Genomic DNA, 12,512 nt, shown 5'->3' with positions numbered 1-12,512 from the left:
TGCAAGGGAGGATTCAGAGGGAGAAGTTGTCAGCTCGCGGGGGCCGAGAAGATGCAGAGGGGAATGAGAAAGTGTTTGTAAGATTGCACCGCCCCCAGCCCGGCTTCGCGCAGGCCAAGCATCTCCCTCCCGGCCTCCGGCCCTGGTTCCCCCAACCAGGCTAGGCCCCTTTAAGAACCAGCGCGCGCCCCCGCCCCGCGAGCGCTCACTTTCCCTAGCAACCGCCCCGGGGGAGGAGAAGGTCCTGGCAACGGCGCGCCAGCCCAGAGGGTCACGTGATGGCCCGCAGCTGGAACGCGAGCGCGCGCCCCGCCGCGCGCCCGCCCGCCGAGCCTGGGCGCTGTGGCGCGTGCGCGAGCGGTGCAGCACCGGCCGCGGGAGCAGGGAGTATTATGGGCTGTGGGTGCCGCTGAGCAAGATGGAGCTGTCTGCAGTGGGCGAGCGGGTCTTCGCGGCCGAATCCATCATCAAACGGCGGATCCGAAAGGTTAGCCGCCTCCCAGGGCGGGACGCCTAGCCCCGCAGCCGGTCCCCAGATCCGCGGGCCATCGGGGCGAAGCGGTCCCGCTAACCCGGGCTTTCTCGCCCACCCCCGCGCAGCCGCCTCCTCGCGTCCCCGCATCTTCCCCACCCCCACTCCCCCTTTTTTCCTTCTCTGTTTTTCAGGGACGCATCGAGTACCTGGTGAAATGGAAGGGGTGGGCCATCAAGTGAGTGTCACGGGATCCAGGGGTGAGGGGGGAAGGGAGGCAGCGCACACCGGGGCCTTTTTTTTTTCCCTTGGAGGGTGCGCACATTTGCTCCCTCGCATGTGTCTCTGGCTCCCTGGTTTTCTTTTTTATTTTGTGCATGCGTAACTCGGCAGGTACAGCACTTGGGAGCCGGAGGAGAACATCCTGGACTCGCGGCTCATTGCAGCCTTCGAGCAGAAGTGAGTTTGGGAAGCTGGCAGGGGCGGCGGGGCTGAGGCTCGGCTGGGGCGCCGCGCGGGGAAGCGGGAGAGCCGGGGAGGGCAGCGCGGAGTGGGGCCCAAGAAGGGGCTCTTTTTAACCTCTGGCGTTTCTCGGCCGCAGGGAGAGGGAGCGTGAGCTGTATGGGCCCAAGAAGAGGGGACCCAAACCCAAAACTTTCCTCCTGAAGGTAACCTGGCCCAGCCCCAGCAGGCCCCTCTCGGGCCCCCAGCCCGGGCGCAACACGGGGCCTGCAGGGGAGGGACAGATCCGCGGCCGCCCAGGCGGGCGGGTCTTTCCAGAGGGGCCCCAGCTGGGCAAGGGGTGGTTGTGAGCCCCCGAAGAGCCCCTGGCAGCAGGCCCTGGCCAGCTCCAGCTTCAGCAAGAGGGGCCTGGGAATGGGGACAAGGGGGAAGGATAATCCTCGCTGACAAAACCAGGGTCTGGGGAGGCCAACAGGAAGGGGGTGGGTGAGGCAGGTGGGGTGCCCACCTGAGGGGGTGGCAGGGAGGGGTGGCTTCTGCACGTGAGAGCCCTCATCTCCCCCAGCCTTGAGCTGGTAGGGCTCTGCCTGGAATTAGAACCCAGGGGGAGAGTGAATTTGGTCTCCCTCATCGTGGGGAACAGGGAGAGGCTTTGTGGGGGGGGGGGCACCTGCCTCCCTGCCCGCAGCTTCCCTCTCTCAGGATTTGTTCTGTATGCCTCCCCTCCTGACAGAGGGATCTAACTTGAATTTGACCTTAAATCACTTCACTTTGAGTTTTATCACCCAGGCTGGGCCACTGGTTCTCAGTTTTGCCCACTTCTGGCTGTCTCTGGAGGCTCTAATGAGGATGGAGAGTGGGAGAGTAAAAGCAGGGCACATTAGCCTCGGCGAGGGAGGGCGACCTAGCTCCAGAGGAAGCCATCTTAGAGGTTTTTTGGTGTTTATTTTAGTTTTTTTAGTGAGAAAGAACAGAGTCTGGGAAGGGAAGGTGAGATGACCCAAGGTGGCAGGCAAGGCTGCAGGCGGGCCTCCGTGGGCAACCACAGTCTCCCCCACCACCACTAGTGCTAAGGTTGTCTCAGGGCCCCTTCCCACCCCGACAGCCTGTGACTTTGTGGCAGTTGGCACGGGAAGGGCAGGCAGGACTCTTCAGAAAAGAGGCTGTGCACAATGCAGAACTCAGAATCTCCAATTTGTCCTAAAGGCTCAAAGCCCAGTTTGGGGGGGCTCTCCAGCCCCCCACCCCCCCAAAAGAACTGTGCAGAAGTGAAAGAAATAATGGTTTCCAGAATCACATATTTCTGTGACCCTTGTCTCCAAATTACACACATCTTAGGGGATCTGTGGAGTAACCTTAACTCCTGATGCTTCTTCGGAGGGATGGGGCAGAGCAGCTGGAGGGCCAGTGGGCTGTGTGACAGCCTCTCAGTGCAGCTGGAGTGCCCTCTAGCGGGGAAGTGAGTAATGACCATGAGCATTGATTCACAAAATGCTTTTCTTTTTTAATAGCTGTATCTCCTGAGCTGGCTATGGGCCTAACACAGTGCTGACCCCCACATGGATTATCTCCTCTAAATCTCTCAACAATCCTATGAAGTAGGGCATATTATCCCTATTTTGCAGATGAGAAGATCAAGGCCCAGGGAGGGGAGGTGATTTACCTGAGCTCCCACCACCCAGCTTCCTGGCTTCATCATGTCTCCTTTTCTTAACCCTGTCCCTCAGAGAGTACACATCAGGTTAAGGGAGCAAGATGAACACACACATACACACACAAAAAGGAAACTATGAAGGCTGTAGAGTTGGTGGGGCAGGGGATGCAGAGGCAGATGAGAGAACCTTGATCTGGACCTTAAAAACAGGTAGCATGACAGAGAGAGATATTTGCAAGGGGTGATGGAGATCAGCTTGGTCTGAACCCATTGCTCTGTAGGTCACCAAGAGGCCAAGTGTGTATAGTAAACAGATTACACTCAGATAGCACTCACTTTTTGCAGGGAACTATTCTGAAGAGAACAGGAGCCCCTGAGGTAGGTTGCATTATCCCCATTTTGTAGATAGAAGAACTGAGGCCAGAGAGGTTAAATAACATGCCCGTGGTCACAGAGAGTGAGTGGTAGAGTCCAGGTCTTTAACCTTCCACGTTATCTATGTATAGTACATGCCAACCTCTCAGAGCCATGCCTGTCACACAGTCAGAGTGCAGTAAATGCCTTGGGCTGTGGTTACCAGTTTTAATCCACAGGCAGACCCAGGTCCCACCTTCAAAGAATTCTCAACCTGGGGAGAAGAGAGGAGGAGGAAGGGTGAACCAGCCCGTTTTTAAAAATAATAATAATGTTTAGACATTATAAAGTAAGAAATAGTTTTGTAGAAAGGTTGGAAACCATACATTAGAAAAAGATTACTGCTCATAAGCACCTGCCCCGCCCCTTGGATAGTCTAGTATTCTTCGAGTGCTTGCTGTGTGCCAGGCACTGTGCTAACCAGGTAACATACACTGTGGTCAGAGGAGGCCCACTAAGCCGGGGTTTCATCCTGGATCTGGCGTTTGCCTTGCCTGCGCTCTTTGCCAGTCCCCAGGGACCATGCATCACTGCTGGACTCCGGCAGAACCATATTTACAGAGGTCCCGCTCAGACAGCATGCAGAGAGGATAACCACCAACCCCTGGGGATCAGAGTGGGGAATCCCCTAAACTCCGTGGGGGATGAACCTGCAAAAAAGCCCTTGTTGCCATGCCAAGGGAAGGCTGGCTTTCCCCTGCCTTTGTCTGGGAAGGGGTGTGAGGGAACCAGTCCCTGGCTCCACTGGCTCGGGGCAAGGAGGAGCTGGCAGCCCTGGCACAGGGCAGATCGGGCCCACGTGTGCTGCCACCTAGTGGCTGGAGGGATGGTTAACTAAGCCACCCCAGGAAACCCCCAGCAGGGCTGGGAGGACCATGTGGCAGTAAAGTGTGCCTCTCCTACATTCTAAATGACATCCTCGCTGATTCAGCATGTAAGTCCACAAACACCTCTTCTGGGGGTTGTGGTCAAATGCAGTCTAGTCTTGTCTGAGAGGTGTACAGGCTACCTCCCAGGTACTGGTCAAGCATCCAGCACTGTGGGGATGGGAGGTGGAGAGACCCTAAACCACAGATCCCACTCTTGGGGAGCTCACAGACTGACCATGGGAATGTGTTCTTCCTCTCAGCCACCCCTAGCTCACCTGGCTGGAGGCAGTCACCACCTAATGGTCCCTCTTCCCACCAGGAACCAGGGTATCTGTATAGAACACAGGCTGGTCCTCCATCTCTACACTCTGTCCAGCCATTGCTTTCAGTCCTTGGCCACTCCATCCTCTCATCGCTGGGCTCTCTCTGCCTCCACCATTTGTCTCAGCAGGGCCCCTGCAGCAGGCCACCTGGGGCACAGTCAGCTCAGGAAGGACCAGGATTTTACTACTTAGGCTTCATTCTCCACAACTGGGACCTAATCTGTGCTCTTCTGGACCCTGTACTTCCTCTGTTGTATGGAATCACCCTGCACCCTAATTGCCCGTCACTTGTCTTCTGCGTGGAGCACAGCCCTCTAGGGGTTGAAGCCATGTGTGGTCCTAGTCGTAGCCCTAAGCAGCTGGCACGTGACTTATCGGTACTTTCTTAGTGAAGGAAGGACTGGTCGTGGAGGATGGCTTACATAACCTTGTGAGTCTCTTGCCCTAGACCTGGAGTCTCTGAGGGCCCTGACACACACACACTCTCTCTCTCTCTCTCTCTCTCTCTCTCTCTCTCTCTCATCTTCCATGAGACTGAAGGTGAGCTGCTGCACGGCCCTGGCGGGGCTTTATAGATTTCACGCCTGGGAGTGTGTACAGCTGGGCCCAGGAGCCTGGGACAGTATCCCTTGCTCCCCACAGACTTCTGCTCAGCCATTCCGTCCCCAGGCCATCTTGGCACAGAGAATATGAAGTGGCTAATCCCACCTCTTAGTCCATGCCCACCAAACCCATGTCTCCCTGGGGTGGATGCCAGCCAGGCTTTAGGTGCTGGCCTCGGAGTCTGTTGGCACCGGTTTGCTCAGACCCAGACCCTGGGCAGTCAGAGGAATCAGACCCAGGAGGGGAAGTGGCCCGGGGGGAGAGTGGGGTGCTGGGAGTGAGGAGGAGGGGTCAAGGTCTGCCCCAGAGCTGATGGTGAGCTGGAGGTGCCTCCTGTTCAGAGGCAGAAAAGGAGCTCAGGGCATCTGCTGATAGGTCCGGAGGGCTGGGGTATGGGGTGAAGGTGGGAGGGGTCGCCCTCGCCTTTCTGCCACCAAAAATTAGTCCATGGAGGAGCACTGGGCTGGGGTCCTCCCGGGGGGGGGGGGTTGATCAGGGGCTTCTTTCCGTGCAGTGTCCTGGCTATTGACACTCCTCTGTGTCAGCAAGGGCAGCCACCGACCCGTCTGTCTGTCCCTCAGACCCACAGCCAAACTTGGAAAGTTAATCTTGGAGTTGGGCCTGGATGGGGGTCTGACTTGCCCTCCATCCTTCCACACTTTGTATCACCGTCTGAACCTGTTTTCCTTTTATCGCTAAGGCAAGGTCACGAGCATCACTGGTTTCTTAAGTGCTCTCAGGATGGTTTCTTGAGACCATACTTGTGGGTGGCTGGTGCAGGGGTGTCCAGAGGAGGTCAGCGGGCGGCGAGCCCTCAGCCCCTGCCTCCCTCTGTCCCACAGGCGCGGGCCCAGGCGGAGGCCCTCCGCATCAGTGATGTGCATTTCTCGGTCAAGCCGACCGCCAGCGCCTCCTCGCCCAAGCTGCATTCCAGCGCTGCTGTGCACCGGCTCAAGAAGGACATCCGCCGCTGCCACCGCATGTCCCGCCGCCCCCTGCCCCGCCCAGACCCCCAGGGGGGCAGCCCCGGCCTGCGCCCGCCCATCTCACCCTTCTCTGAGACGGTGCGCATCATCAACCGCAAGGTCAAGCCGCGGGAGCCCAAGCGGAACCGCATCATCCTGAACCTGAAGGTGATCGACAAGGGCACGGGCGGAGGCGGCGCCGGGCAGGGGGCCGGGGCCCTTGCCCGCCCCAAAGTCCCCTCACGGAACCGCGTCATCGGCAAGAGCAAGAAGTTCAGCGAGAGCATCCTGCGCACGCAGATCCGCCACATGAAGTTCGGCGCTTTCGCGATGTACAACAAGCCCCCGCCCGGCCCTCTGCCGCCCCCGCCAGCCACCAAGGCCGACATCGCCGCCTCCCCTGGCCAGGGGCTGCTCCTGGCAGCTCCCAGTGCCCCGTACGACGCCCGCAGCTCCAGCTCCTCCGGCTGCCCTTCGCCGACCCCGCAGTCCTCCTCCGACCCGGATGACGCGCCCCCCAAGCTGCTCCCCGAGACCACGAGTCCATCTGCCCCCGACTGGCGGGAGCCCGAGGTGCTTGACCTGTCCATCCCTCCCGAGGCGGCGGCCACCAGCAAGCGGGCGCCTCCCGACGTCACTGCGGCTTCCAGCCAGGCCCTTCCCGCGGCCCCTCAGCCTGCCGGCGCCGCCTCAGAGCCCGAGGCTGGAGACTGGCGCCCTGAGATGTCACCCTGCTCCAACGTGGTCGTCACCGATGTCACCAGCAATCTCCTGACGGTCACTATCAAGGAATTCTGCAACCCTGAGGATTTCGAGAAGGTGGCTGCTGGGGTAGCAGGCGCCGCAGTGGGGGGTGGCAGCAGTGGGCAGAGCAAGTGAGGGGCTCCACCAAGGAGGGGGGTTTGGGGGGCCCTCCTGCCCAAAGTCTTACTCTTGCTCCCGCCCCCGCCCCCGCCCTCAGACAACCCTGCCTGTGCTTTGCTTGTTTCAAATGGCTCGGTGTTGACCCCGGGATGGGGCTGGGCAGTTGGAGCCCCCTGAAGCCCAGTGGGAGGGGCGGTCCTGGAACGGGGTGGGGCTAGGGTGGGGCCAGGACACTGGGAAGTCCTCCCTCTTGTCTCTTGGCCCCCTCCCTGCCCAAGCACGGTGGGGCCTGCTGGGTGGCTCCTGGGGAGCCCCGGAACTCGGGGTTCAGCTGCCCCCGCCACATCCCATCTCTCCCCAGCTTGCTTCCAGCTCTCGCGCACAGCATCTGATTTCTCGGTGCTAACCCGGCAGCTGCTGGGGCCCCCTAGGGGACCCCTTCCCAGCATGGGCACCGTCCCTTTCCTTCCTCCAGATGCCTGGGAAGGAGGGGCAGGGATGGGAAAGCCCGGACAGAGGTTGAGGTGAAGGAGGCCTTGGCCCCTCCCCCCCACACCCACGAGGGCGGCAGGAGCAGGGCCCACTTTCGGACGAGACCCAAGCAGGCCCCCGTGGGCCTCACCCACCCATCTCTTTCCTCATCCCGCGCTCAGAGGCGGGAGGGACTGGCACGGACCTCACCTGCCACGGCCTCCCAGCATCTAAAGGCCCCTCAGTTCTCGACCAAAGGTGCTACAAGAGCCTGCTGCGCGGACTTCCGTTTGCGCATGCGCCTGCCGTCCTGGGCGGGTCTGCGTGGATCCGTGTGTGTGTTGGCCCCTGGGCCCGGCTCTCGAGGCTGCGCCCTTTAGGGTTCCTCACAGTAAGGTCGTCAGATCGAAGGCCTGGAACCCTCCCTTGCCATCAGCCGGGCCTGGGACCTGGCCGAGGTCTGAGGAGTTTGCTGTGGAGGCCGATCCTCCCAGCCCGCGTGTGCGGGGGACACGCATCCCACGCCCTTCTCCTTTGGGGCGGTCAGACGTGGCATGGTGGGGACCGAGGCAGAGGGGAGACCCCCGTCCCAAGCTTCCTCTTCCTCCTGTGTGTTCGGGGGGAGTAGGAAGCCTGGACACCGTTCCGAGGGTCTCCGGCCCCCTCTCTCTTGCTTCTGACCGCCCAGGCTTTCTCACAGCCCAGCCGGCCTGAAGCAGCTCGAGACCTCTGGTGCCCTGGGCAGCTTCTCTTTCCTCTGCTGCCAGGGAGCTGAGGTGTCCATGCCAGTGGCAGAGACCAAAACCCCAGTTTTAGGCTGGGCACTGGGAGGGCAGGGTGGCCGAAGCGGGGGGGACGGAAGAGGGGGCCTGTGTCCTTCAGGAGAGCAGGCACGTGCGGGACCAGGGGTCTGGTGGGCAGGGGAGACAGCCCTGCTGGCCAGCCCTGAGGCGCTGCCCGGACTCAGTTTGCCATGAGTGGCGGGTCCTTGCACGTGGCTCAAGGTGGCTTCCTGGTGTGTGGGCTGAGAGCCATGATGGCAGAAAGGGAATTCCAGTTTGGAAACGAACGCCTTGGTCCTAAGCACGGGAGGACTGTTTCTTCCGAATCTCCCCGCCAGGGATTGTGGCAGGGCCCCTAACCCTCCCCGTCCCAGGATGTAGAACGGGGGCCGTCACAGGGTTTGGGGGACTGGTGCTCCTGGACCCCTCCCCCCCCCGCCCTTTGTGTTGGCTCTGTGGCCGTCCAAGTGCCAATTGGCTTCCCCCCAAATAAGGGCTGGTATTTCTCCTCTGTCCTTAGAGGGGATTTCCCCCCCCGACCCCCACCCCAGGTGAGTGTCCACCTGGGTGCCAGTTACAGGTGTTTCCAGAGACCATAGAAATGTGTTTTCCTGAGAGTCCGTGTCATTCGTGACTTTTTTTGTAAAGAAGTTGTGTTTTCAGAGGTGATTTTATGACAGGAAAGTGAAAGAATTAGTTTTGCAAAAAACAGAAAAAAAAACACAAAAAAAGAGGGGAAAAAAAGAAATAGAAAAAAATATTGTGGGATTCCTATGGGGTTTGGGGGGGTGGGGAGAAAGAGATATTTAAAGAAAAACTAGTAACGCAGTGATTGCACAGGTGAGGCGGCAATGTTAGGAACGTGGATAGAGGCCCAGGCCCAGCTGGGAGGCTCCCAGGCACAGCAACTGCCCTCCTTCCTTGGCCCGAGGCAAGGTAAGCCCTCCCTCCTGCGCTGGGCCCAGACTCCACACCTGTCCCCGCTTGAGGGGAAGGATGACCCCTGATCCCAAGGGAACTTGCCAGAAGCTGCAGGGGCCAGGCAGATAGAGCTGAGATTAGGGGACGTAAGAGTCAACAGGGGTCCCACCATCACCGGGACCCATCGTTGGTGACTTTCTCCAGGAAGGCTGGTGAGTAGGTACAGTTGGGTTCCTTGCTTTCCTCCATTTCTTTGCCAGCCTGTTGGGTGGGCCATATGGTCCCTCCACCGCCACCCCGTGGAGGAATCTCCCTCCCCATCGCCCCAATGACCAAGACACCCCCGAGCTTCCCTGGCCAGGTAGGGGATGCAAGCTTCAGGAAGACAGGAGCTATGGACTGGGAGAGTATTAGGTGGTGATCAGAGGGGGTTGGGGGTAGCTGTAGGGAGAGGGAGTGCCTGCCCCTTCTCTTTTCACAGGGAGGGTGCTGCCCTCGACCCCCAGCTGTGCAGCCCTGCCCCAGCCCACGCAGAGGCACGCATGCACACTGCTCCCAGGTGGGCAGCTCCCCTGAGGGCCTGAGTGGGCACCTGGTCAAGCGCAAGCGGAGCCCTCCTTACCTCTCTCCCAGGGTGGCTCTGAGCGGGGTCCCACAGCCCCCCAGCACACGCTTGCACAGATCAGCCTCCCATGGGCCCTTCCTCCCCCATTGCTGCTTTTCCGTTTGCCTATTACCAAGCAGAAGTTGCAGTCTGGTTTGCTTTATTTTTATATGTGAAATACCCCTCAAAGCCGGATCTTCTCCCATGTTCAGTAGTGGCTGGGGTCATCTCCCCCTGATGCCACCCTCTCCCCACCCCCATGTCATAGGAAACAGATGAGGTCTGGTGTCTCTGGTTTGAGGTGGGAAGTTGGGACCCATTCCTGTCTCATTCCCCTCCCAGATCCTCAGTTTGCCCTTCTGTGAAATGGGTGTATTGGGCGACACAGCTTTTTCATAAAGCACTGCTGGTGTCCAGGCAGCTGCTGAAGATTAGGTGGTGGTCGAGGTTGCTGGCACTGGGGCCTCCAGCCTCCCACAGTCCCGTTTCATTCTCACCCTGCAAAGCGGTCAGGGTCAAAATGGGCTTCAGCCTTCGTCTGCTCTGGAAAGAGGTGATGATCAAGTCCCCAACCTCAGTGTGAGGCAGGCAGAGTGGGAGGGGTCACCCCACTTACAAGACCAGGAAACTGGGGCTCTGAGAGGCAAAGCTGCTTCACTGGAGCGAAGAGCCCAGCTGCTCTGGCCTTTTGGGGGAAGCCTCTTTAAAAGGTGGGGACCTGGGCCTTGGAGCCACTGCAAAGCCAGGGGGTACCCCTGAGCCAGGCGGTCCCGGGTGAGGAGTCAGCCCAGAGGAGGAAACCGTTAGCTCGGGGAGCTGGGCTGCCACCAGCCTTTCTAGCCTCTGGGTGGACCCAAGTGGACGCACCGCCTTTTCTACCTTTGGGGGTTTTGTTGGTTGTTTTTGGTTTGGTTTTTTTTTTGGTTTGTTTTGCACTTGGCCCACGCTGGACAGTGGAACCCGCCTGGTCAGTTCCACTTCCAGGCTCCCATGCACTAGCCCAAGGCAGCCTCTTGAGGGCTTGTATGGTTTAAGGAATCACTTTTGAAAAAAGAAAGAAAGAAAAGTGTTTAAAGGTTTTCATTTTGTCTCTGTCTGCATCTCCTCTCAGATTCAGAAAGCCCAGAATTAGGGGCTAAAACTCTAGGAGAGGGGGTGTCCCCAGCCTGACCCTGTCTTGCTGATAGTCACCAAGACTCCAAAATAGGGGGGACAGGCTGGGTGGAGACTGAGGCACCCACTTCCCAGGCCTGTGGGGTCCCCCATCCCGCCTTGAAGGAGTCAGCACCCCACTCCAACAGTGACTGAGCGCCTACTGTATGCAGAGCTCTGGCTAGGCAGAGGGGGGCTGGTGGTCTAACGAGGGACCCCCTTGCAAGAGGCCACAGTAGAAGGAACCAAGGGTTCTGGGTCTTCCCCCTGCTGTAGGGCGGAGTAGAGATGGAGACTTCTTGTTGTTGGTTTTAATTTAAAAACACAAAGGCCTAAAGAAATGTATCTTATAATTTTTTTTAATTTTTGAAAAGCTCATTTAATGAATTGTGCACGAATGAATTCTATATATATAAAATATACATATATAGCTCTATATTTGGGGAGGGGCACTGTCTCTTTTTTCTCTCTCTCATTTTAAAAATGAAGTGTCGTTGCCTTCGTCTGTGGTTCAACCATCCAGCTCCCAGCTGGCTAAACTTTGCCTCCAGTGGTTCAAGACAGGAAACTAGTAGGGTGAGCAGGAGACCGGAGATGGGGACGCCGCCTCAGCGTGGGGCTGGGTCCCCAGGCCACAGGCCCCTCTCCCAAAGGTTGCAGGTGGAGAAGACGCCTTGTGTTGGGTGTGGCTTTTGGTTCTGTCGTGCCGGGTTCGGTTGTTTCTGGGCCGGGGGAGGGGCGTCTGTGCTGATTACTCTGTCTTGTATGTTTCGTTCTGCTGCTCTTCAATATCGTATCAATGCCAGGAAGGGGGCACGAAAAGCCTCTTTTGCCCCCCCCAAATAAATTGTCACATTCCGAAGCTAAGGTCTAGCCCCGGGTCTGTCTCATTTCTTCCGGCTGGGACTGTGGTCTTCAGAAAGCTCAGGCCATGCCTCTCCTGGTGCGGGTGCAGCGAGGACAGGGGGCCCCTGGCCCTCAGCGGTGGCAGGCCAGCGCTCCGGCCAGATTCCAAGCTCCCCGCCTCCCACCCCACGTCCACCTCGTGAGGGAGATGGGCTTGAGGGGAGCCCCCTACACAGGTAAGCTGCGGCACGCGCCACTTCTTGGAACCCGGAGACTACCTGGTCAGCGGGCACGTGGGAGGGGTGGGGCTCCCGCCACTGTCTGCCTCCAAGTTGGAGTCACAGCACCCGCAGAGAGGGGGCCCCGGGAACTGGATCCCTAGCCAGCTGGTCATCACAGGGCCTGGGAAGGAGCAGGCCAGGGTTGGGGGCACGGGCTACTCTTGTCGGTAGTAGCCCTTGCTAACAAGCTGCTTCAGCTCAGAGAAACATCTGTTTTCTGGACGCTCGTGTGCCTCCTCTGATGAGACGAGCAGCCTTGGGGAGCCCGTTGGACGCCCACAGGGATCCAAAAGCAGCAGAGCCCGCAGATTCCCATGCCTTCCTCAAGGGTTTGCCACTCCGCCCATGTCCGTGAGCGGCACCTCCGTCCCTCCACAGCCACCCGTTTGCCAGGCCTGGAACAGGTGTCACCAGGTGTCGCCTTCCAGCCCTCCCCTTCCCCACCACCCTCACCCCCTTGTTGTGAAACCCCCAAGGCTCGCCTCTCAGAGGTCTCCCCACCCTGCACCCCCATCTCACCTGTCCTGACCCCGACTCCTTTGGCAAAACCCCCCTGATCTGCCGCACTCGCCCTGCACCTCCCCCCGCTCTTTCACATGATGCAGATGCCGCAGGGGCCTGGCAGCCCTGCCAGAGCCTTCAGGAAGCCCACTGCCCTGAGGATCGAGTCTAAAGTCCTCCCCACCACTCTATCCGGGGAGAGCTCCCCGCCTGAGCCCCCGCTCCGTGCCCCGTCTCGCTACGCAAGAGTCGCAGCTCCGTGCCTGGCACGTGGACCCTTGATTCGTCTTTTTCTGTCACCAAGCTCGGTTCTTCCTTACTAATGCGG

The 12,512-nt window shown here is 59.2% G+C and overlaps 1 protein-coding gene across 1 annotated transcript; it reads left to right on the top strand.

Moving 5' to 3' along the window:
* The first annotated feature begins 294 nt into the window (after positions 1-294).
* CBX6 (chromobox 6) lies at positions 295-11,429 on the top strand. The gene is made up of 5 exons (XM_004279494.4): positions 295-487; positions 667-710; positions 866-931; positions 1,074-1,140; positions 5,640-11,429. Exons 1-5 carry the CDS (start codon positions 419-421, stop codon positions 6,639-6,641), a joined length of 1,248 nt encoding a protein of 415 aa, XP_004279542.1. The 5' UTR covers positions 295-418; the 3' UTR covers positions 6,642-11,429.
* Positions 11,430-12,512: the final 1,083 nt, after the last annotated feature.

The sequence above is a fragment of the Orcinus orca genome, chromosome 11 (assembly GCF_937001465.1).
Source record: "Orcinus orca chromosome 11, mOrcOrc1.1, whole genome shotgun sequence".
In the NCBI taxonomy this organism is placed as follows: Eukaryota; Metazoa; Chordata; class Mammalia; order Artiodactyla; family Delphinidae; genus Orcinus; species Orcinus orca.
Note: the sequence above shows the minus strand (reverse complement) of the source record. Positions and strands in the feature narration are given on the sequence as shown.

Coding starts and splice junctions, on each gene's coding strand:
- CBX6 (XM_004279494.4), top strand. CDS start 419: ATGGAGCTGTCTGCAGTGGGCGAGCGGGTCTTCGCGGCCGAATCCATC. Junction 711..865: donor TGGAAGGGGTGGGCCATCAA/GTGAGTGTCACG, acceptor GTAACTCGGCAG/GTACAGCACTTGGGAGCCGG. Junction 1,141..5,639: donor CCAAAACTTTCCTCCTGAAG/GTAACCTGGCCC, acceptor TCTGTCCCACAG/GCGCGGGCCCAGGCGGAGGC.